Raw genomic sequence first — 24826 nt, forward strand, 5'->3', positions numbered from 1 at the left:
GTCACCCTAGTGCTTGGAACCAAACCCACTGCCGTCGAGTTGATTCCAACTCATAGCGACCCTATAGGACAGAGTAGAACTGCCCGATAGAGTTTCCAAGGAGCGCCTCACGGATTCGAACTGCTAACCTTTTGGTTAGCAGCCATAGCACTTAACCACTACTCTACCAGGGTTTCCAGTGCTTGGAAGATGGTATAATTTTGCTTTTACATTTCACAGAGTGAACCTGTGCATTTTTTCACGTGATCACTGGCTATTCATACTCTGTCAGTTAAAGAAAACAACCCATTTATCCTGTAAACAACTTCGAAGTCATTTCCTCCTGGAAGCCTCCCAGGTCAAGCCTTGGAGCCCCACAACCCGACCCCAGTCCTAGGCCCTTTTGGTTTCCACACATTTGCAGGGCCCCAAGCACCTGGGGATAGGGCCTACGCTCAGTGACAACCTCGAGAGACAAAAGTAACCCGCGAGTGCGGCCACCAAGGTTCTAGAACATTTAAGCCTTCACAGTCATGGATTGTGACCTGAGGGCTCTCTTCCCCGGAACCTGGAGAGCAGCAAATGCCAGGGTTCATGGCTGACCACGCGGCTCGCTTCCCCCGCGGCTCTGCAGCCGGATCACCAAGAAGGATGGGAGACTTGGGACACCGGGCGGGGCGACCCCGACAGGTCCAGACCGGGCCAACTCCAGCTTGCAGGCTGATGGGTGGGCATAGGGCAGCCGAGCCCCCGACCTCTCTTCCAGACTGCCCCCCCGACACATCCCGCCCCGCCCGCCTCCGCTATCCCCTGCCTGGCCCCACTTTCTTCCAGCCCTGCCATCCGCCCCCGCTGTCCCCCGGCCGGTCCACCACCCCGACGTCCCCCAGCCTCGTCGCCCCCCGCCGTGTGCGCTGACCCCTACTTGGCCCCACTACCCTCGGCCCGGTCGCCGTCCCGGGGCACCGATGGCCCCTGACCTCGCTCTCACCCCGCCCCGCAGCCCACCGGGAACGGAAGTCCCACCCCCGATCTTCCCGAGGTCCGATTGGCCGCTCCTGCCCAACTACGCTCCGTTACACGCTCCCTCCGCGAGGAGGGCCACGCTGCCCCCCCCCCCGGGACTCTGCGAAAGCAGTCGGCCGCAGCTTGCTAGGCGGTTAGTTTTCCTGGACCCTTTCGTCTCGCTTCACCCCAGGAACCACCACCCTTCTGCTCCCTGGCGGCGGGAGGAAAAGGGGCGTATGGGAACAAGCATGGAGTTCCAAGCTCCTGATTGGTGAACGTGAGTGGAAAGGGGGCGGAGCACAGGGGCGAGCCGGACGGACTTAGCGGTGCCATGATGGACGTGCGGACAGGCCAATGGGGCTGGGAGGGCAGGCGGCAGCGGCTAATGGTGACAGTGAGGGGGTGGGCGAGAGCGGCGGTGCATCGGAACAGTGGGCTAGTGACCGATGTCTCCGGGATGCTCTGCAGGAAGCGGCGAGGGCGGTAGTGGTCCTGACGAACGTGCAAGAGGGCCAACAATTCCGGGAAAGTCGGGGGCGGGCGGCCAATGGTGACGGCGAGGAGGCGGGCGACCGGAGGCTCCGCAGCGCTGTGTGGGAAACTGCGGAGGCTGTGCGCCCGTGACGGACGTGCGTCCGGACCAATGGCCGCGGGAGGGTAGGTGCGGGTGGCCAATGGCGGCGGCGCGGCTGGGGGCGGGGCGCGGGCTGCGCGGCGCCGTGCGGGAAGCTGCGGGGCGGCGGCGGTGGCTGAGGTGAGGCTGCGGGACCGGAGCGGTGGCGGGCGGGCGCGCGGGCTGGCGCGCGGCATTGCGTTCCGGGAGTCGAGGCGGGCGGCGCGGCCTCCGCTCATCGGCGCCTCCGGCCGCCAGGTCGCAGTGGCTCCCGGGACGGCCGGGCGCGGGCCCTCCTCGCTCGGTCCGCCATCCGTCCGCCGGGTCGCCCGGGTCCGCCCGCGGAGCATGCGGGCCGGGCCTGCGCGCCCATGAGAGGAGGATGGGGACGCAGGGCAGCCCGGTGAAGAGCTACGACTACCTGCTCAAGTTCCTCCTGGTGGGCGACAGCGACGTGGGCAAGGGCGAGATCCTCGAGAGCCTGCAGGACGGCGCCTCTGAGTCGCCCTACGCCTACAGCAACGGTAAGGCCCCTCCTCGGGCCGTGCTCCCGCTGTCTGTGCGTCCGCGGCCTGGCCCCCAGCTCAGCCTGGGCCGTTTTCGCGTTGTGCGTGTGCACGCTCGCGACTGGGTTTGCTGCGGAGCCATTCAGGAAGCCCGGGTTCTCAGAGACTCGAATTACCAGGGCCTTTGTCAGCGCCTCTTTAACCCTGTCTCTCCCAGACGCGGGCCTGGAAGCCAGTTCCGCCAGCCCGGGAAGGCTGCCCCGGAGCAGCGCGCTGCCGAGGCTGTTCCTGGGAGGGCAGCCTTTTATTCCGGGCTGTCTGCCTTCAGGGTTGCAGTGGGGGTGTTCATGCCATCCATCAGTGCTGGCCCAGACCCCAGCTGGAATCCGCAGGGGCGTTGCGTCACCGGAGTGCGTTGGCTTGTGTGCAGGCATAGGCTGCGCTGTCAGCCCGCTTGGAGCCAGAATGTATAATAAAAACAGTAACAGCCACCTATTTGCTCTCGCGTGTTTAGGCTACAATTAAGAGCCAAGTACCAACTGTCTGCACCTTTTCTTTATTTTTTCCAGGTAGTTAAAACGCAAAGCTGCCTGGCAGGGAGCAGGTCTGTGGTAATTTGCAGTGTTTTTTTCTCACCGTTTGCAACTCAAACGGAGGCCTCGGGGCTTGAAGGAAGCGGTGGGTCCGGAGCGTACCATCACCTTGGCACTCAGTGGCAGCTCCAGGCCTGCTCACGCTGGAGGCTGCGGTGCTGCTGGTGGCCTTCTGAAAGAGAAGGGCTTTCATCCCTGTGGTCAAGTCTGAGCAGTTTGGCAGCTACACAGAAAAGAGTGGGCTTGAGCTGGGCTGAGTTGGTGAAGCTGGCACCCTGGGGTAATGGATAAGGAAGTGTGTGAGGAAAGGGTTGTGGGGAACAAGATGTAGCTGGGGGTGGTGCACCCAATGATGGGGGTCTCACGGTGGCCTGAGTTCTGATAACGAGAGACTGTGGTGTGTCTGGCCTGTATATTTAGGGTCTCCCCGCCTCCCAGTTGCGTGGGCGCATCCACACAGGGTCTGCACAGGTAGGCCGTCCTTGTGGTGTTTACGTAGTGCTCAGGGAGTTGGCATCCCTTGTTTGCAGAAGATGCCCTGTGGAGACGTTACTGAAGGTTGTTTATGGGTGTCAGGTTGTGTGGTTCACACACACATACACAGGGATTATGCTACTGGCACTTGCCTAGCTCACCTGTGAATGTGTGATCCTATGTGGTAGCACGGTTAGCATGGTCTGCAGTGATAACAGCCAGCACCACTGCTGTGAGCAGACCTACCCTGGACCACAAGGGTGCTTCTGCACTCAGACTCGGTGAGTCCACATGCGTGTGGTGCAGTCTCTCCATGGACTTTTGTGAACCCACTGATTTTACTTTTCTCAGGCCTGTTTTCCACACTCTTCGCTGGGTGTGTGAGGCCCTCTCATCCATCCTGTCTGACTGCTCTGAGTGTTGTCTGGCCTGCAGGATGGCACGGAGCCTGTGTGTCCTGCCCTTTTGCAACAGGGTTCATCAGAGTGTAAGACTGACGGGTTGATGCCGATGTCCCTTCTTTCCAGAACAGGCTTGGCATCAGAGCAGTGCCGGGCTCGTGGCTCAGTCTAGAGGAAGTGGCTTGAAGGGCACGAGAGCAGAGCCCCGGGATTGGTTTTGGGGGCAGGGACAAGTGAGGCTCAGCAAGGATGTGTGAGAACCTCTGCCGGGCCTTTGTGCCATCCTCGGCTGCTGCCTTCCCCACTGAGACTGCCAGCAGGCTTACCCTGTCTCCCGAGGTCACGCCCCTCATTCTGCCATGGAAGGCAACAGGCTGTTTTCCCAGGAACACTGTGCTTCCTCACACCTGGCTCCCAAGAGGTGGATGATGTGTGTGCTCAGAAGGGCGTAGGAGGGGGCTGGGGCTTCAGCAGGGTTGGCAGAGTTGTCCAAAGACATTAATTTGCTCTTCTGAGGGTAGGCCCCACCCCCTGTTCCCCAGCGGTACTGCAGCACTAGTAGCCACCAGTGAGGAGGTAGGACCACCAGTGAGGAGGTAGGACCACCGTCCCCCTTTGTCCTCTCTGCTGGGCCTCAGCACATTGCCACACTTCTTGTGACACACTAACCACAGTGAAGACAGTCCTGTGTGAAATGTGGACATTTTCCTGAGAACCAGTGGTCACTCATGGGACCAGTCCAGCAGGAGGGCCCACCCCTGGAAATGGTGGAGCAGCCCCTCTCAGAAGGACTTGGTGTTGTTAGAGCCTACCACCCCTGCGTGTTCTGTGTGCATCTCCCATAGCACTGAGCAGAGATGGCAGCGTGCTGTTGGCAGAAACGTGTCTTATCCCTGGGGTCATCACGGTCCAGCGAGCACAGCACCAGGATGAGCCTTGTGATCAGGCCAGCACCCTTTGTCAGGTGAAGTCAGCAGGTGTGAGAGTACTTTTGCACTTCCTGGGTTCCATAGGCTTTTTGGATCTCAGGGACAGCCTCGCTTCCAGGATCCGACACCACATGGGTTTATCCTTTGCTGGAGTTGTAACACTTGAGGGTTCATTTTCTGATCTTTTTATAGAAGGTACCAAACTAGTTGCCATTGAGTCGACCCCAACTCACGGCCCCATGTGTGTCAGAGTAGAACTGTGCTCCACAGGGTGTTCAGTGGCTGAGTTTTTGGAAGTAGAATGCCGGGCCTTTCTTTTAAGGTTCCTTTGGGTGGACTTGAACTACCAACCTTTCAGTTAGCAGCCTAGCGCATTCATTGTTTGGACTGCCCTAGGCTCCCTAAGAGACACATTTGTATTTTTACCCCGTTCCCTCGTTGTTAGAGTGCCGTATTGGTCTCTCCACCTTAGAAGATAGGAGCCGCGTTCCTCCCCCTCAGGTTGGTTTGAGCAGAAAGCCATGTGGACCAGGAAGAGTCCAGGAAAGGATGGGAAGTGCCAGCAGACAGCCGGACAGTCAAACCCAGAGCTCAGTTCATGGCAGATGGTCTTGTGTCTCACCCCGGCACTAGCTGGCCCTCGTGTGGTTGGGGCTGCCAGAAACGCCCATGGGTTTTCAAGCCCAGCCCTTCTCACCTGGAGGCAGGAGACAGTGGGGCCCTGCATGCCTATTGGAGGCCGGTTGGGCCTGTTCTTCAGGCAGGTGTGTGAGTGCAGTGTTCTCATACACAAACATCTGAGTCATTGGTGCCATCCTGTATCTGGCAGCTGCGTGTGGTTCTGGGCTTCTGTAAACTTGGAGCCCTTCCTAGGGGTGATGATCGTTTTCCTTTCTTCCAAACACAGGTCCATAGATTGAGGAGTGGTCTGGCATCTTGGGTCCTCACTGTGCAGGCCCCGTGGGGAGCCGCAGTTGTGGGCACCATGTCTGTTCTCATAGGTGGCCTGCATTGGGCCTTGACTGACTTCAGGGTGTGTTGCCGGGTGGGGGTCTGGTTGGCACCATGCCAGGTGCAGGCACACCCACTGAACCTGTGAGGCGTCCTGTCTCAGGGCAGCAGCCACTCCTGTGTGACTGCTGGCTGGACCAACAAGGGCACTTGTCTCCTGATGCCTTGGCTCCTGAGCATCCCCGCATCAGGTGTCAGGCCACCAGGAAAGTGCACTGCAGTTTACACGCCCCCTGCCCAGGGGGAACAGGGTTAGTGGGGGTGGGCCCCTGAGCATGGTCCATCTCCCTCTCTGCACCTTTGGGGGCGCAACATTGGTGAGAGTTGCTGAGGGTCTTGGCCCTGGGAGTGGGTGGGAAGGAGGGAGGAAGAGGGTCAGTGACTGCATGGACGCGATGACGTGATGTTGTGGTCCCAGAGAGTTTGAGGACTGCACGACAGCCTGGTGTGGCTGCGGCTGCTCACAAAAGAGCACGGTGTCTATGTAGGCACACGTCCCTGGCACTCTGAGCCCCTTAGTACCATGTAGGCTGCAGGTGTCCCCCATCAGGGACCCCAAGCCCGGAATGTGCTTCCTCCCTGTCTCTATATGTTTCTCTTGAAGCTCATTTTTGTCTCAAGACTGTACCCATTGCTGCCCCCACATTTTGTGTTCCTGAGCCAAAGTGTAACCCTGACCCCACAGGGTCATATCTACTGCGTCCAAACAACCAACTGGCATGAATTTTTACACATGGGACACCAGAAAAACTAAATCCATTGCCGTTGAGTCTATTCCAACTCATAGCGACCTTATCGGACAGAGTAGGATTGCCCCATGGGGTTTCCAAGGAGCGGCTGGTGGATTCAAACTGCCGACTTTTTGGTTAGCGGCCAAGATCTTGGTGCTCGCTAAATGTGCATTTTTCCAAGTGATGACCACGCTGCATAGAGCTTTCTTTCACGGCTGTTCCTGCATTGGTCTGGGGCCTCCATGCAGTCCTCAGCACCCTTTGCCCTGTCCTGGGTCTGGTGCCTGGGTTCTGCTCCTTTTGGTGCCATTTACTGGGGCCTGCTTTCCTTTGTCAGACACCAGGTTCTAGAGTGGGCACTGGTCCCGGTGACAGTGGTTCTCATGATGGGGATCTGGGGAGGGTGAGGCAGGGAGGGTAGGGGGTCCGGCTTGGGTGGGGTGGGCCAGGCCAGGGTATGTGGGATGTGAGGCAGGGCAGGTGGGGTGGGGCAGGTAGGTTTCCCTCTACTGAGGGCCTCACACCCTCTTCTTTAGCCCCTTCTTGCAACCTTCCTCGTAGGTCTCAGTGGATCCCAAGCTGAGCACAGGTTTCTTTCCAGGTTTCCTCCCCTCCCGGCTACTTCCTGCTGCCTTGGTACTGCTGTTGTCCGTCTAGCTGCTCCTCCCTGGCTTCTGTGGCTGAGACCGTCATCAGGGTCCTGTTCTCTTTCCCCACACCGCTCCTGCCCCTCCTGCCAAGCAGAGCCAGTCCCTGAGAGCCCCCGGGGTCAGTGTAAGCAAGAGGAGGCTTCTGGAATGCCGCCCACCATGGCTCCAGCTGGGGTCTCTCCCGAGGCGCTCACCCACTGTGTGTGCTGTAGGGGTTGGAGAGAGGATTTGAGGAACACTTCTGTGCTGCTCCAGGAGCTAGGCTAGAGGGCCACTCCCAAGATCAGAATCAGCATGGCGGTGGGATAGTCTCAGGCTTAGGCCCTCACCCTAGCACCTGCCGTGAGCTCCAGCAGACAGCATGGCAGACACTGAGGAGCTGGCAGATGGCCATGGCCCAGGTTTCTCTGCAGAGCCATGGAGTCTCGCAGAGATGTCTGTCCCACACACGTAGGTGTTCTTCCACCAGCATGCTGTGTCCGGCCTGGGTAGAGGAACTAAGATAATGGCTTCAGGAAGGGAACTGCCACTAGGGAGGCTGCGGGGTGGTGGGAGGATGAGAAACAGGTCAGGCTGGCACTCTGGCTCCTGTTTTACTTGGAGATTGTCACTGGGAAGGTGAGGTGGGCTGGGGAAGGCCAGCTATGGACCTAGGTCCTTTTATCCTCCAGGGGTCTTGGCCAGATGGTTAGATGTGGAGGAGAGGCCTGGGAAGAGCACACCATGCCCATCTGCAACCCACAGGTAGACACTTGGGAGAAGGAAGCTCAAACGGTGCTTTAACTGACCCTGATTGGGGACCACCCTGTACCACAAGAGGTACAGCCTCTGGATTTGCTTTTCTTCTCACACTGTTGTTTTCTGTGTTAGCAAACAGATACATATGTGCATGCACACAACACCACATACACAGATATGTGCATACTTACGCAGGCATTCACACACACATCACACCCACGTTACGCACATATACAAGTACTCATGCAGACATGCTCACACACCCCACTCAGTCCTGGGGACTGGCTGGCGTAGCTCTTGGGTGCACTTCAGGATGACTGGGCATTTGGGCTTCCTTGGGGAACAGCAGGGGAACCTCAGGCTTTTGGCTGGTGTTTTGAGTTCTCAAAGGATGGCCAGTGGCATGATGAGTGTCCAGGTCACCTGTGGAAACTGAGGACAGGAAAGCAGCCCCTCCTTCCAGAGGCTCATCAGACACTGTGGGTGTGCCCTGTGGCCTGGAGCATGTTCTAGCCCTTGTGGCTGAGCTTTCAGGCCCTGGCTGCGCAGCAGGGCGGCCACGGCGCCTGGGGGCTGCGAGCCAGCGTCTGGGAAGCAGGGAGCCAGTGTTCTGGAACAGTGCACTTAACACGCACCAGCAACCGTGAAGGGTTTCTTGTTAGGGGTGATGCTTCCCACTCCCCTGTCCCCCCCACCCCCCAAGGGATATACATGGATTTGGTCTTTAGAAAATTGTCCAACTTCTGGAAGCAGGAGGTGAGCCCTTCGGGGTTAGGGACAGATAGACAAAGGAAAAAGTGATAGCTCCAAGGAAAACATTGCTTCATTTGCCCCAGAATGGCTGTGTGCTGGGATGTGCAGAGAGGCGCCCCTGCTGTGGAGGGGAGCATGGGGATCCAGCCATAGGGCAGTGAGCCCAGGTTATTGCCAAGTCCTGAGGAGCAGGACTCCTCCTGCCCTGGGCCTCCAGCTTCACTGTTGATACATCAGCACAACGGGGAGATGAGGGGCAGTGCCGGGGTCTGTGCCCCACAGCAGGCTTCTTTAGGCAGCGCCAGGGTGGGGGCTAGGAACCCCAGAGCAGGAGTCAGTGTGTCCCCCTCCCTATCTGATGGTAGGTTTTGGAGTCTGGGCTTCTCTTAATAGTGTGGACACGGCCCCAAGACACACGGCTTCTGCCTGTCAGGGCTCCCCAGACTCCCTTTGTGGTTAGAAGGCTATCGGGGTGATGCAGCCACCCCAGTAGTCTTCCAGGTTGAGAGGTTATCTTTGTGCCGGTGTAGATGCAGAGAAGGGGGGCCTCCAGCAGCGTGAGGATGATGAGCAGGTTAAAGCTAGTGTCCTGTCCTGTGGACATCAATGGAGGTGCTTCTGGGGACTCTGCTGAGACTGCCTTGAGTTGTGTCTGGGTGTCTCATGCCTCAGCCTCTGGCAGAGTGAGGCAATCTCAACATTGACAGAAGGGGGAGAGGCAATCGCCCTTTACCCGGCCGGCCCTTTCTGGGCTGACACTGTTCGAACATAAGTGTGCAGAGCAGGCTGTGCACTCCCACGGCTTGGCAGGCAGGTCTGGGCCAAGGCCCTCCCCCCAGCCCTGCAGCTCCAACCCCCTCATACCACCTAGCCCCCTGACTCCAACTGAAGGTGAGCAGAGACGTGCTCCCCTTCTCCACTACAGTGGCCACCCACATGCAGTTCTGCCCTGGCATTTTTCACTGAACAGTGTATTAAGCTCCTTTGAAAACAAGGTATCAGGCAGAAGGAGAAATGAGCAGTGCCCTGCCAGAGTGCCGAGCGAGTAGTATCTCCCCCTTAGCCCATCAACCCTTCATGGGCAATGCCTGGACTTGGCAGAAGGGCCTCCTGGGCAGCACCGTCTGCTCTCCCGCCACAGCTTCCAGGCCACTGCCCTTCCTTGCTGTGTGTTGGTCCATGCGCTGCCCCCACAACCTGCCCACCGCCTGGTCCAGTTCCTGTGCAGCCTCAGGCTCGGCCTGTGTGATTGCTCTTCTTGGAAGCCCTCCAAAGCTGTCAGACCGAGGGCAGGCGGTGGGCAGCTTCCGAGAATGGGGAAGACTCAGCGGTTCCTGAAGCCATGGCATCTTTATTGAGTTGATGACACTGTTCCATAGTCAACCTTACGTCTTTCTCATTAGCACTCACTGACCACCACAGGGACTTAGCTGGGTTCTGCATGCAGCAGGAGAAGGCAGGGAGTGGGGACCCCACTTGTCATTTTTACCGTTTCTTGCATCTGACATGGCCTGTGCCACAGTGTTCCCCTGGAACACCACATACTGCTCCTGTTTTCCAGGAGGAGGGCAATTACACTGGCCAGAACGAAATGCCGCAGCCTCAACTCCTCCATACCCTGGAAGAATAGAGGCCTGTTACTCCTTTTTGAAAAGATAGAAGTTAGAGTCCTGTCATAAATGATAAACTGGGCTCTCAGACAGTAAACGCTGTGCCATGGGTGGCTGGTGGGCAGGGCCCCCAGGCAGCAGCTGGAGCATTGGTCTGGTGGTCAACTGGGAACAGCAGCATATCCCATGGGCTGTCCTGGGACCTGAGGTGGAGAGAGGAGTGGTGGTGCCCCCATCCCTGTTGTGGCCACGGGATAAGGCCTGGTGGCGAGTGCCCCGGGAGGCAGGGCAGCCTACAGTCCGCATAGCTGTCAGACCTGCCCAAGCCTGCTGGGGACAGATTTGGTCCCTTTTGGACCCTCATAGCTGAGCCGTGGGCAACTCCGCCATCTAGTGGCACAAAGGCATTCGGACAGTGCTTTGCCTGTCTGGGGTCCTCTGAGTGCATCTTGATGTGCCCAGTGGGCTACATGACTCTACAGAGGAGCTATAATTGTGCATTTGGCGTGGGCCCTCCCAAGCCTGTGACAAGTGCTCCAGCCACAGCTGCTGTAGAAAATAGTGATTGCTTTAGTGATGACAAACTATGGCATGTGTGAAGGTCAGCATGTGGGGTGGCCAGGGAGAAGAGGGTTTGTAGCCCTCAGGCCTGGCTCCCCAGACCTTGTGCCCACTGCGATGCAGGGTTGGGCTGGCTTTGTCCCTGCCTCCACAGCCGAGTAGGGGCCCAGGTCAGCTGTGGGTGAGAGGGGCCACAGGGGCCTCAGGGCAGCAGGGGGAAGAGCTTAGCCAAGAGGGGCAAGGGGACCCATCACCCAGCGCACTGCTGAGAGGGCTGGTGTGCACACTGGGTTTTGATGCACAGCTTAGAGCAAGCCAGGCAGAACAGTGTGGGCAGCAATGGCCAAGGGGGCTTGCAGCATGCAGATGCTCCACAGTTAGCTCTGCGCCAGCCAGCATCCAGGCGGGTGGGTTTTATGTATCTGTGTGCGCGCACGTGTACATGCATGCACACACATGTACATGTGTGTGTGTTTTTATACACAGGTGCAGTACACAAGTACATGCACACATATACACTGTGTGAATACATATACACACTTGCATAGATATGCAGTGTGCTCACACGTATGCAGACATATATATACACCATATGATGGCAGCAGCTACATTAAAAAATGCCATTTTCCACAGGAACCAAGGCCTACACGACCCAAGACCAGTAGAACTACATGGTACTCAGCTACCACTATCAACTGCTCTGACTAGGATCACAACAGAGGGTCCTGGACAGAGCAGGAGAAAAATTGTAGAACAAAAAATCACATTCACAAAAAAGACCAGACTTACTGGCCTGAAAGGTAGTAGAGGAACCCCCAAGTCTGTGGCCCCAAGACACCCTTCTGAATTGGAACTGAAGCCATTCTTGGAGACCAGTTTTTAGCCAAACTGTAGGCAGGCCCATATTTTTTAAAAAAAGAAAACATTTTTCAACATTCTTCAAGCCCTCTTGGAACAAATGTTATAACAAACCAAGAAATTGGGAAGATTTTAAGGCAGAGGAGAGGAAGGGACTGAGCCTCTGGATGAGCTTTTGGGGAATTTCTAGATCGCCCATAAATAAATTCTTCTAAGATCATGAACACGTTTCTGTTCCCATCAGCTTCTCTTGGACTGATCTTCTCTTATAGAAGTATAAAAAATAAAGAGAAGTAATGTGGGAAGCACAGGCTCTCTGGAAAGCTCTCCAGAGAAACAGCATCTTAAAAATTACTTTGCCTTAATAGTGCTTCAGGCATTCTGATCACCTGTTCCTGGGGCTCTGGGGACCCAAGGACTTGGAAACATGGTGAATGTTGAGCGTTCAGCTTTAGATCCAGAGTAGCTGCTGCTGAGGAAGCCACAGTTCTGTTCAACGGGCTGACTACCCCCACCCTCCTCGTGGCTAAGCCTGAGGGAGGGTCCCACCCAGCAGGGACACGCCTGCTGTGAGCGTGGCTTGGCTGCTATGACCCATCACGCACAGCAGTCCCTGGCTGGAGCCGCAGGAGTGACCCTCACCCTCCCCCTGCTCTGCTTTCTTGCAGGCATTGACTATAAGACGACCACCATCCTGCTGGACGGCCGGCGTGTGAAGCTGGAGCTCTGGTGAGGCGGGGACAGGGCTCCAGAGGCCTAGGGGACACAAAACCACAGGGCTGTTGGGTGAGGACACAGATGCTGGGAGTAACACTTGGTTTCCTGTGTGCCGTGGTGCAGCCTGCACCCTAGACAAGGCAGGACTGCATCTCAGCAGCTTCATGTGAACCTGAGGCTGCCCTGTTGGTGGGCCCCACACCCTCATGCTCACCATGACTGCTTCCTCTATGGCCCTCAGGACTCACATGAGAGAAAATTTTCCAGAGCTTCACAGTCTGGGCATTCTCCCACCTGGCGGCACAGCCCTGGCCACCTAGCCCTGGGTGATACGCCACCTCTACTGGGTGTGTAGGATGGGCATTTGATTTGTGCCAGTGGGGCCTCCTTTGTGGAACAGCCTGGCTGCCTAGTCTTGCTGAGCCCTGCTGGCCATGGTGGGGAGCCGTGGGCAGGCGCCACAGAATGGGTGAGGAGGTCAAGAGGGTCCTGGGAGCCGCATCCCCTGCTGACCCTGCCTCCTTCCCCACCCTTTATGTTTCAGGGACACCTCAGGCCAGGGCAGGTTCTGCACCATTTTCAGGTCCTACTCCAGGGGCGCACAGGTAAGGCAAGAGCCGCTCTGTGACTGTGTTCAGTTCATGACTTGTTCTGGCTGACTGCCAGCTGCCATCCTACGAACTCCTGGAGCACATTACCTCTCCAAGGACGTCAGCCTCTGCTGAGAGCCCCTGCTTGTCTGGGGGACATGTCTTCCTGGACCCTCTGAGCTTGGGAGCCCCCAGGTTCCCCATGCAGAGGACTCTACATGGAGAAGCAAGTGTGCCCAGTGGCCAGTCATCCAGTTCACGGGACCAGAGTGACACCCTGTGGCCTCACTGGGGTTAGGCCAGCCAGGACCCTTCATTCCTGCTGAGTGTAGAGCTGAGGGTACCCCAGGCCTCACTCAGAGGAGCAGGGGCTCAGGCTGGGTCTGGGGGCAACTGGGCTGGGATGCTCAGGACATGTGCTGGGGTGACAGGGCTGCAGAGATCCTGGGCGTGGGAGGGGGATGTCCCATAGAGGTACACCTGCATGTGTGGGGCCTCGTGGACAACTTCTTTCTCTGAGCTGAGGTGCAGCGCGGCTCTGCTCTCTTCGTCTATTAGGTGGCTGAGAGGCCCAGGTGGCCCAGCATGTCTTATGTCTGTCGAGTTCCCACAGAGGCATGGAGACTAGACAGAGGGTCCAGGTGTCCCATGCTGCCCAGTAGGTGCTAGGTGTCCCTGGAGGCAGTTGCCCCAACCAGCAGCTCCACTGTGAGCAGCTTGTCCTCGCAGTGACCCAAGACAGACAGACAGACCCTCACGGGCATCTGTCACCATGGTTATGTTGATGAGCAGAAGTCTAAGGTGGAGATGTCACAACATGGACACTTAGCAAGGGCTTTCAGGTGGAGAACAGCACAAGGAGTATGTCACCCTGGGGCTTTAGAGAGGGAGGAGTTACACATATGGCTTTAGATACTTAGGAGAGAAGCCTCTGTTGTGGATGGCATTGCCAACCATTCTGCACAGTGGGGTTTCTGGATGGGTTTTATTGTCTTCCTTCTGCTTTCCAGTATTTTTTAATCTTTCTATAGTCAACATGCTTAACCACTACCAGGTACTGTCAAGTTGACCCAACTCATGGTGACCCCACATGTGTCAGAGTAGAACCGTGCTCCACAGAGTTTCCAGTGGCTAATTTTTTAGAAGTAGATCACCAGGTCTTTCTTCTGAGGCATCCGTGGGTGGACTGGAACTGTCAACTTTTCGGTTAGCAGCCAAGCACATTAAGCCCTTGCACCACCAGAGCCTCCTAAACATGCATTGTTTTCGTAATAAAGAAAACGAAGAGACGGGGGTGGGGGTCATCCTGAATTATGATAATGGGGGGCTGCTGGGAGCACCCAGAAGGGCAGTGAAAAATCAAGCCTGACAGGGTTGGGCCGTGAGCGTCACCATCGCGGCACACTTTCAGCTATAGGAAGCCTCTGGCAAGCCTCCGCACTTGCCTGTGGAAAGTTCTTTCGAAAGCAGGCATCCACACGTGGATGGCTTAAACAAAGAGAAATTTACTTTTTCACAGTCTAGTAGGCTAGAAGTCCAAATTCAGAGTGTCAGCTCCAGGGGAAGGCTTTCTCTCCCTGTCAGCTCTGGAGGAAGGTCCTTGTCATCAGTCTTCCCCTGGACTAGGAGTTTCTCCACACGCGAACCGCAGGTCCAGAGGACTTGCTGCGCCCCCGGCCCTGCTTTCTTGGTGGTATGAAGTCCACCTGTCTCTGCTTGTTTTTCTCTTCTGTATCTTAGAAGAAACCTGCTCAAGACGTGACACAGTCCAATCCAGTAGATTGAGTCCTGCCTTATCAATACAACTGCTGCCCTTCCCTGCCCCACTAACTCGTAGAGGCAGGATTTACAACACACAGGAAAATCACATCAGATGACAAAATGGTGGACAGTCATGCAATACTGGGAATCATGGCCCAGCCAAGTTGATACACACATTTTTAGGGCACACAGTTCAGTCCATGACACAGGCACTGGGTAATTCATCCGCATGTTCTCTCCACAGTATCAGCCACAGGCAGGTGTTGGTGTGTTTTTTTCCTTTGTTGCTTCTACAGATGCTTAGTCGTCATTTCATGTGCCTGTCTTGGCTTGGTGGGGGGTGCCCAGTGCTTTTGGGGTGTCTGAGCATCCCTGGGAGAAGCAAGGCCAGCCTGAGCCAGGCCCTGGGCTGCAGCCCGGGCTCCGACAGCTGGGCCCTAGTCACCTTGTCCTGGGCCTTTCCATCCCACCTCGAGGTTGGTGGCAGAGCTGCCTCATTCTGCCAGTGCTTCGCTGTGCGTCCCTGACACACTGAAGCCCCAGGGGTTGCGTCTGCCCAAGTCCTTGTTCTGTGTTTCCTGCCTACCTCCACCTTCACTGAGATCCAGAGGGCTGCAAAATTACCTCAGATCTGACAATATAATCCTAGTCCCATGGGCTCTGTGGTCGCCGTAGTGTGAGCTGCTGGGCCTGCGCATCCAGGCGTGAAGGGACAGGTGTAGGCAGGTGCGACCATGTCCATGGTAGAAATGAACAGCACTTTGGTGGCACATCAGGAGGCACCCAGTAGCCATCCCAGCATTGGGGGAATTAGGGGAAGGGGTTGCTTTTATCTATACCCTACTGTTCTGATCAATATTTGGGGGAATTAGGGGAAGGGGTTGCTATTTTCTGTACCCTAGCGTCTGGTCAATATTTGTATTCTGAGCATGTATTTTATTGTTTAAAAAACCAGTGTAGTAAGAGTTTCTTTGCCCCTTGTTCTTTCTGCCTCTTTGAAACATAGGAGTGACACTGGACTTGCTGTGGGGGTGGGTTCTAGTAACAGGAGATCTCGTTTTGGTTTCTCAACAGTCCTACCTGTGGTTAATCCTAGAAATTTTCCCAGGTAAATCCACAGCATCTTCATTTTGGTCCCTGCTGCCTGTCACCTGACACTGTCACCACTTTTCTCTGTGTCCTTCCTCCCTGTGACTTGTGACTATGTCTCCTCTGCTCATAACCCCGACCACCAGACTTCCGCTGTACTGCAGTGTCACTTCGGGGGACCAGCACCCGGCAAAGCCTGGGGGAGGCGAGGCTGTTGCTGGGCAGCCCAGGGCTCCGGACACCTCAGTGCAGGTGAAGCCAGGCCAGCCAGGTCAGCCAGGGGCTGTGCTCACTTGCTTTAGTTTTTAAACGTCATGCAAATAGTCATGTTCTCCTAAGGGAACACAGAGAACCATAAACGAGAGAAAAGTCACCCACCATCTAGCCTGTTGACATTTGGCATGTGTCCATGTCAGCATTTTCTATGTGGGGTGTGAGTGTGTCTTTAGTTTTGTTTTTTGAAGATCACACTGTACATAACATTTGGGACTGGCATCTTCATCTCACAATCTGCTGTCTATCTTCCCATGAGCAGCAAATACACTTCTGTCTGAGTCTCGTGGTTGCTGTACAAAATACCACACAGTGGTGGCTTTAAAGAACAGTAATGATTCTCTCACAGTTCTGGAGGCCAGAAGTCTGAATTCAGAGCATTAGCAGGCTGCACTTCCCCAGTGGCACTAGGGGAAGATCCTTCCTTCTCTCCCAGCTTCTGGCAACTGCGGTGTCCTTGGGGTTCCTCGGTTTGTAGAGGAATCCTCACAGGCCGTCTTCCCCTGTGTGTGTCTCCTGGTCTGTCCTGTTCTTTTAGAAAATGCCACTCCGAAGGAATTAGGACCTACACTACTATGATAGCATTGGCAAAGAAAAACCCTATTTCCCCAAACAAGGTCACGGTCAAAGGTACAGGAGTTAGGACTTCAGCATGCTTCCTTTTGGGACACAATTCAATCCATAACAACTTCTAAAACATTATCTTTAGTGTCCTCGTGGTATGTTTGTAAGACTTACTCAGCAGTCCTGTGAGTTTGTTTCTGGGTGTACATCCCCAGGGGCTAGTGTTGGCACATCATCTATGATTTCTTGGAAGTGGGATTACCAGGTTGGGGGGGGGGCTATATCACAATGTCTTTGGTGGCAGTGTCCCCCAAATCACACCCACCCCAGCAGTAAAGGAGGGACTTTGCTCTCTGTACTCCAAGCAGCCAGACTCACTCATAGGAGTGTGCTCGTTGATCTGTGAATCCACCCACCAAACTGGCCTCCACAATTGCACCTAGCCTCAGGACATCTGCCAGGCTGAAGATCCTGATGAGCTATCCCCACCTCCACCTAGTCTGAGTGAGGCTTGTCCAGAGAGCAGGAGCACAGGTTGGGGTTAGCATCCTTTCCCTGTCCCAGCAGGACCTGGGGACTGGACTTGAGTCATCCAGAAATGGAGAGGTATTTTAGGGCAGAAACTCTGAAGTTCTTTACTTTGAGATGGGAGTGTCGTCTGTTTGAGCACCACTCCCCGCCTCCCCCGCCCCCGTGGTGGAGATTTCATAGGGCTAGGATTAGGTGGCCCCTGCTCACTGCCTGGATTCTGCCCCTCAAATGGGGTTCTGGGGCAAGCATGTGAGGTGTCATCCACAATATGCTTCATGGGATCTAGGGCAGAGAGGAGGCATGGGCCCTGGCCAGCCTCGGGCTGGAGCTCAGGGTAATTGGTCTCTGAGGGAAGTGGTGGGAAGTCCCTGCAGCAGCCTGTCTGCAGCTGGCCACCAGCTCCTAGTGACAACCTGTGGCCAGTGTGGGGCTGGGAACACAGGCTCTGCCTCTGCCTTGAGCTGCCTGGAGTGCCTCTGGGCAGAGCTCACTGCAGGCAGATGTCCTTCCAAGGACACTTGCCTTCCTGCGCTGCTTCGGGGCGTGGTGGCCAGCTGGTCTGCTGTGCCCCAGGCCAGGGCTCAGGTGTCTGAGATACACTCCTGCCCTACTGACCTGCTTGGCATGGCTGGGGCAGGGTGGGGGTGTCCCCATTACTGTGTCCCCCTCACTGCAGTGTCCCCCCTCCACCTGCAGGAAGCATCCACAGTGGCCCCTGCCCACACTGTCACCACGTACAGATGAAGGTGCTGGGGGTGGGGCAGGGCCAGGATGGGGTGTTGGGCACCCCCATTTGGTTTCCCACATTTGAGGGTAGCCCGTCTCAGCCCAGCCCAGCTCTGCACTCCTACTCTGCCCATCTGTTTCTGCTGCCCCCATTGTGGCCCTGCTGTGTGGGAGGAAGGGACACAGTGGGCACCAGCTCTGTGTGGCACTTGCATGACCGTCACCCTGGTGCTTCGTCCTCAGTTGCTGGCTGTGGCCCTGGCCTAGCCCTGTGGTGGCTGACCTGCATCTCCCTCTGTGCAGGGCATCCTCCTGGTGTACGACATCACCAACCGCTGGTCCTTTGATGGCATTGACCGGTGGATCAAGGAGATCGATGAGGTAGGTGAGGACAGGTGGCTGGGAGAGTGCCTCATCAGGTCCCCCTAGGGGTCCCCACCCCTTCCCTGTCACCATGACTGAGCTTGGGCCTCTGACCTCGCGTCCTCAAGACTGGGCCGGAGGGGCCAGGCTGGGTTTGATCCTGGCATCAAAATTCCAACAGGGCCTCTGAGAGGAGACTGGGAGCCGGGTCAGAGACCCCATAGGTGGTGGGGCAGGAGGGGGTGCTGGGGGCTGCTCCCAGCCCTGAGTCCTGAGTCCTGTGTCCCCAGCATGCACCCGGGGTCCCCAGGATCCTGGTGGGGAACAGGCTGCACCTGGCCTTTAAGCGCCAGGTGCCCACGGAGCAGGCGCGCGCCTACGCTGAGAAGAACTGCATGACCTTCTTTGAGGTCAGCCCGCTGTGCAACTTCAACGTGACTGAGTCTTTCACGGAGCTGTCACGCATCGTGCTAATGCGCCACGGCATGGAGAAGATCTGGCGGCCCAACCGTGGTGAGGCCCGGATGCCCCGCCCACTGGCACGCCCGCAAGACCGCTCCCCCTCCCCTGACCACACCCATCACTGGAGGGTCCCTGCTGACCACTTTCTCCCCACTGTGCCCACAACCTCATCTTCCCTCCTCTCCCCCTGCCACGGTCTGACCCAATCCCTTGTCCCCCAGTGTTCAGCCTGCAGGACCTTTGCTGCCGCGCCATCGTGTCCTGCACACCGGTGCACCTCATCGACAAGCTCCCACTGCCCGTCACTATCAAGAGCCACCTCAAGTCCTTCTCTATGGCCAACGGCATGAACGCAGTCATGATGCATGGCCGCTCCTACTCGCTGGCTGGCGGGGGCGGTGGTGGGGGCAGCAAGGGCAACAGCCTCAAGCGGTCCCGCTGCATCCGTCCCCCCCAAAGCCCCCCCCAGAACTGCTCCCGTAGCAACTGCAAGATCTCCTAGCAGGCTCTCCGCCCCACCACGCCTGCACGCGACAGGAGGGCCATCCTGGGCTGGGGGGTGGGGGGATCAGTCGGCAAGGCACCGGGCACTTTCCCAGGGCTCTGGCCCCCCCCACACCTGAGGTTGAGGGAGGGGCATGTGGCTGGTCTCAGCGGAGCAAGCTTGAGAGGATGGCGTGTGCGCCCTGCTGCAGACTCCGCGGGGCGTCATGCCCGTGAGCAGCCATCAGGAGGCACAGCTGGCCATAGTTGGAGACGCTCTGAGGAGTGCAGGGGCTGCCACCGCCCTTCTCATTTATAGAAAACATGCGGCCTGTTTTTGTACATTTCTAAGGGCTGTTATGGAGGCCTGGGTACTGCTGTGTTGGCCTTGGGGATGTGCTGGGGACAATTGGGAGGGCACTGGAGGCTGAGGTGGGTCAGACCCAGAGTTTTTCTTCTGTTCACATCATGGGCACTGGGTTCTGCACAGGAAGCTGACCCCAGTGTAGGTCTGGGGAAAGCATCTGGGGCTCCAGCCAGTACTCCAGATGACACGATGTGCCCACCCGTCAGAGGCCTCAAGATGAATAGACGGTTTCCCAAGGGGCTGGGGTGCCTGAGAACTCTGTGCAAGTGCATGACCTCCCCTCATTGCTCCCACACAGAGATCGGCCTCTCCAGAGAGGCTAAGGGCTCTGTAGAGGTAGAAACACCACCTTAGGCACCCTGAACTGCACAGGGACCCTGTGGGGTAGTGGCCACTCTGCACTAACCCCAGTGAGTTGTGACCGCCCCTTACCTGCATCACCGTGCTGCAGGGTCACAGCCACTGTGAGTTGCTCACTGGAGCAACCACTGCAGCAGTGGACTCAAAGCCTAAGGACCCAGCAGCCCACAATGTATTGGAGGCCCTGGGTGGGGCCGTCCCTCACAAAGCCATCTGTCGCCCCCTCCCTGTCTCTTACCCTGGCCTGGGCGACATGGCCATCAGTCACACTCTACCTCCTGCCCTCGACCCCCTAGCGTGTCTCCCCCACTCTTGGACATTTTAGGTGGCCAGCGCGTTTCCTGAGACGGGTCCTGAGCAGGTGGCTGGGCAACACTAGATTTGCAAATGTGTGCCCAGGCCTCCCAGCCTTTCCTATAGATGGGCTCTCTTTCTTGCAGTTATGAAGAGAACCCACGGACTTGGTTTTTCTTCAAAGACACTGATGACTTTGTTCACAATGTCAACACTACTTCTCGCTGCTGTGGACTTGCTCCATTCCTTTGTTCTCTTTGAACCATTTTTATTTTTTTGTACAGTAAATGTAATTCAACTGTGACACTGTGGTTCGCTTTATATAAATTAAACTCTATGGTTTTAAATTGAAGTGCAGTGCCTGGTGGGTGGGGGCTGTGATGCAGGGGGCAAGGGGGAGGAAGGAGGTGTCCTTGCAGCTGTGGAGTCAATCCAACTTTGCTGACCCAGCTTTCCACCTCTCAGCCCTCTGCGCTCACCACCCCTGCAACTGTCTGTTTGGGCTTATACCCCAGTGAGGGGTGAGGTGAGGGCACAGATTCTCCAGGCTGTGTCAGTCTGTTCCCCGGTGGGGACAGCTTCGCTGCTGGGCTGCCAGAGGAGAGGCCTACCTGGGAGGGGGAGCTGGGCCAGAGCAGCCCGGTCGGGTCGACGATGTGTATGGAGTGGCTCCAGGCCCTGAGGCAAAAAACCACTGACATCCTGGTGTCCATCTTGGCTTCATGTGTACAACACCAGGCTCTTATTACCCTGCCTCCTGGGTCAAAAGATCAGACACAGGGACAGTTTCTCATCTGTTTTGGAGAAGCCCCCTCCCAGAAGTTTCCACCTCTCTGGAGCTGCAGGGGATTTAGAAGGGCCAACTTCTGGCTGCCCTTTGTCCTGTGCCTCGTTTGATCCCAGCGAGTTTCCTGCCCTGCCCCCAGGGCTGGAGGACAGATGCCCCCAACCACATGTACAGTTGTTACGGCCCCAACACCTTAGGTCTTGGAGGGCTTGTGGGACATCTGCTCTCTTAACACACTGTTAGGGGCGCTGACCTGGCCTCTCCAGGGACTAGACTGTCCCATCGTCTAATGGCTCAGTTTCAAGGTGCTTAGCAACCCGTGGAATAGTGGGTACTGGACTGAACAGCACAGAGATGGATGTCCTGTGGGAAGCTCTCTGAGACAGCACTGCTCCGGAACATTCCTCCCTTAGGCCCCATTCCTCCTGGACCAGGGGTCCAGCACCTGGGTTTTACCAGAGGGGCTCTCTGCAAAAGAAAGCTGTGGGGTGCATCAGCCCCATCCTCACAAGTCATCAGAAGGGCTGGCCAATGGGGCACTGATGGTAAGGGAGAAGGCTATGGAATCGCCGGGAAGGGAAGAGCCCTCCAACTTACCCTCTGCAGGGGCTGAATTTGGAGCCTGTTTCCCTGCACCTCTGGATGTCGCACCTGGACATAATGGCATCAGGTGACAGCAGGGGCCAGCCCAAATGAGGCCTGATGAGACATGGGAGCGGGTGCTGGGAGGGATGCCTGTGTCAGTCCACCCCCACTTCGTAGGTCCCCCCACCCCAGGACGTCAGGGACAAAAGCTGAGGCTGGCCAGCCCTGCCCCCACCTTCCTGGTCTTGAGACTGGGGAGCGGGGGAGGGTCTGGACAAAGGGCTTTGATCCCAGTGTGGACAGTTCCCAAAGCCCAGGGCCCAAGGGAGGGGCTCAGGTTACAGTGCCCCCTGTCTCCCTCCCCTCCCTCACTTCAGCCAGAGGCGGACTTTCCCCGCCCCTCAATGACCCTCACTCTGCCAGTGGCTCTGTATTGCTGGGCCCAGCCCCTCCCTCTCCCCTCCCCACCCCCAGCTGACCAGGTTGAGAGCCACCAGCTCAGATGGCTGGAGCCACATGGACGGACCCTGAAAGCTCTAAGGGATCCCGACCACCCAACCCCAGACTCCAGGCCAGAGCATCTATTGTAGGGGCGAGGGGGCTGGAGAGCCCTGGGCCCCAGGGAGGTGAGAGCCAGCCAGCCAAGAGCAGGAGGTGGGACCCAGCAAGGGCAGGGTGGATGCCAGCAGGGCCTAGGCAAGGTGGACTAAGAGCCCCGGCCGCACTCTGCCCACTCCTGCTCTCCACGGCCCCCATGCCGGCCCCACTGCTGCTCATCAGGCTCCTGACAGTGCTCGCCGCCACCACCTCTGGGCTGGTTGCCAGGGCAAGCCTGCCACCGCCACCACCAGAGTCCAGGAGCCACCCAGGTGTGTGCCCCAACCAGCTGAACCCCCACCTGTGGGTGGATGCCCAGAGCACCTGTGAGCAAGAGTGCCTGGGGGACCAGGTGAGCAGGGGGGAGCAGGATCGGGGTCAGCAGGGGCCGGGTGTGGGGCTCACCACTCTGCTGTGGCAGGGCAGGCTGTGCCCCAGGGATCCCCCACTCCCACACACCTGAACACCAAGAGCCCCCTTCCCCACTGCACTCTCGGTCTAGTCCTGTCTGAACCTGCCTGTTCCTACCTAGCCACCCTCCACCTCTGAAGGTCAGAGTGGACATGCCCTCAGGCCTGCAGACCTGGGGATAGGGAGAGGCACCCCACACCACACCCAAAACAGTGCCGCCCTGCTGTGCCCCAGTTGCTGCTCTTTCATTTGGGACCAGTGATATCAGGGTCGGTGGGGCTTGGTGGGACTGTTTCCTTGTCTGTGCAATGGGTGTAGTGATGAAACCTGTTTGGGGGTGGGGGTGCCCCGCGTGAAGAGTGCTATAGCTCAGGCAAAAAAAAGAAAACCAAGCCCATTGCTGTTGAGTCGATTCTGACTCATAGCGACCCTACAGGACAGGGTAGAACTGCCCCATAGAGTTTCCAAGGAGCGCCTGATGGGTTTGAACTGCCAACCTTTTGGTTAGCAGCCATAGCTCTTAACCACTATGCCACCAGGGTTTCCTGTAGCTCAGGCAGTGGCAGCTTATCACACTGAGGTGAGAGTGAGCTTCCTTGGCTTTCCAGCAGGAAAATGCAGACTCAAGGAGAGGCAGTGATTGGCTGCAGCCAAGGGGCACATTTGGAAGAGACGGCTCACTGCTTGCATCCCAGAGGCAAGGGTGGGCCAGGTGGGAAAAGGAGCAGGGCAGTGGAAGAAGGGGCGCACACTGAGTCACTCCCCCCTGCCTCCCAGGACTGTGCAGCCCCTGAGAGGTGCTGCCCCAATGTGTGTGGCCTGCGAAGCTGCGTGGCAGCACGCTTTGCCCCGGGGGGCCCCACGGCACCAGCTGCCACCACGTGCGAGGGCTTCGTGTGCCTGCAGCAGGGCTCCGACTGTGACATCTGGAACGGGCAGCCTGTGTGCCGCTGCCGCGAGCGCTGTGGGAAAGAGCCCAGTTTCACCTGTGCCTCTGATGGCCTCACCTACTACAACCGCTGCTACCTGGATGCAGAGGCCTGCCTGCGGGGCCTGCGCCTGCACGTCGTGCCCTGCAAGTCGGTGCTGGGCTGGCCCCCCAGCAGCCTGGGCCCCCCGGGGACCCCTGAAACAACAGCACGCCCCATGCCTGGGGCCGAACCTGTTGTACCCGAGCCACCCGCCCTCTACAGCAACCCCTCGCCACAGGCGGTGGCCATTGGGGGTACGGCCAGCTTGAACTGTGATGTCAGCGGGCGCCCATCGCCCACCATCACCTGGGAGAGGCAGAGTGAGCAGGAGGAGAACCTGATCCTGCGACCCGACCAGATGTACGGCAACGTGGTAGTCACCAGCATTGGGCAGCTGGTGCTGTACAATGCCCGGCTCGAGGATGCCGGCCTCTACACCTGCACCGCCCGCAACGCCGCTGGCCTGCTGCGAGCCGACTTTCCACTCTCTGTGGTGCAGTGGGGTGTGGCTGCAGAGAGTTCCTTGCATGCACCTGGAGTCCCTGCGCTGGCTGGGGCCAAGTGCTCCCACCCACCCGACACACAGCCCTGCCCTGGCTCCGCTGGTCCACGCATGCTCTGGCGCTTTGACCCGCGGCGCGGCGGCTGTGCAACCTTCAAGGCCCGTGGCTGCGATGAGGGTGCGGGTGGTGGCTTCAGGACATATGAGGCGTGCCAGGCCTGTGCTCCTGGTCCTGGGGATGCCTGCGTGCTGCCTGCTGTGCGGGGCCCGTGCCTGGGTCATGAGATGCGCTGGGTCTATAGCCCGCTGCTGCGCCAGTGCCACCTGTTTGTCTATGGTGGCTGCGAGGGCAATGGCAACAACTTCGAGAGCCGTGAGGCTTGCGAGGATGCCTGTCCCATGCCGCGCACGCTGCCCTGCCGTACTTGCCGCCTTAGGAGCCGGCTGGCACTAAGCCTCTGCCGCAGCGACTTCGCCATCGTGGGGAGGCTCACCGAGGTGCTACAGGAGCCTGAGGCCACCGGGGGTGGTGGCATCGCCCGCGTGGCCCTGGACGACGTGCTCAAGGATGACAAGATGGGTCTGCAGTTCCTTGGCACCAAGTATCTGGAGGTGACACTGCTGGGTGTGGACTGGGCCTGCCCGTGCCCCAATGTGACGGCTGGAGATGGGCCGCTGGTCATTATGGGCGAGGTGCGTGATGGCATGGCTGTGCTGGATGCTAGCAGCTATGTGCGTGCTGCCAGTGAGAAGCGTGTCAAGAAGATAGCAGAGCTGATGGAGAAGAAGGCCTGCGAGCTGCTCAAACGCTTCCAGGACTAGGCTCACCCAGTCCCGCCCAAGCCCCACCCCTCTCCTGTCCTGGCAAATAAAAGGGTTCCTCCCCAACTTGGTGGCCTACTGGTGCTAGGCCTCTCCAAGGAGAACTCGACCCTTCCTCTTGATCTCAGCAAGGGGGTCTGGGTGGGCCACTGGGGC

At 57.7% G+C, this 24826-nt stretch overlaps 2 protein-coding genes across 5 annotated transcripts; both read left to right on the forward strand.

Moving 5' to 3' along the window:
• Positions 1–1018: 1018 nt before the first annotated feature.
• Positions 1019–20299, forward strand: RAB40C (RAB40C, member RAS oncogene family). 4 transcript variants are annotated; one of them, XM_049903393.1, is made up of 8 exons: positions 1019–1138; positions 1456–1644; positions 1859–2124; positions 12084–12144; positions 12677–12737; positions 17970–18047; positions 18320–18542; positions 18713–20299. In XM_049903393.1, the coding sequence occupies exons 2-8, from the start codon at positions 1535–1537 to the stop codon at positions 18991–18993; spliced, it is 1080 nt and encodes a 359-aa protein (XP_049759350.1). In that variant the 5' UTR covers positions 1019–1138; positions 1456–1534; the 3' UTR covers positions 18994–20299. The 4 variants fall into 4 exon arrangements, with proteins under 4 accessions (XP_049759350.1, XP_049759351.1, XP_049759349.1 ...); XM_049903394.1 differs by lacking the exon at positions 1019–1138 and having other exon boundaries at positions 1397–1644; positions 18440–18542; XM_049903392.1 differs by lacking the exon at positions 1019–1138 and having other exon boundaries at positions 1399–1644.
• Positions 20300–22121: 1822 nt separating this feature from the next.
• WFIKKN1 (WAP, follistatin/kazal, immunoglobulin, kunitz and netrin domain containing 1) lies at positions 22122–24670 on the forward strand. Its single transcript, XM_049904992.1, has 2 exons — positions 22122–22316; positions 23153–24670. The coding sequence occupies exons 1-2, from the start codon at positions 22122–22124 to the stop codon at positions 24668–24670; spliced, it is 1713 nt and encodes a 570-aa protein (XP_049760949.1).
• The last annotated feature ends 156 nt before the right edge of the window (positions 24671–24826 follow it).

This window comes from Elephas maximus, chromosome 12, assembly GCF_024166365.1.
Source record: "Elephas maximus indicus isolate mEleMax1 chromosome 12, mEleMax1 primary haplotype, whole genome shotgun sequence".
NCBI classification, from domain to species: Eukaryota; Metazoa; Chordata; class Mammalia; order Proboscidea; family Elephantidae; genus Elephas; species Elephas maximus.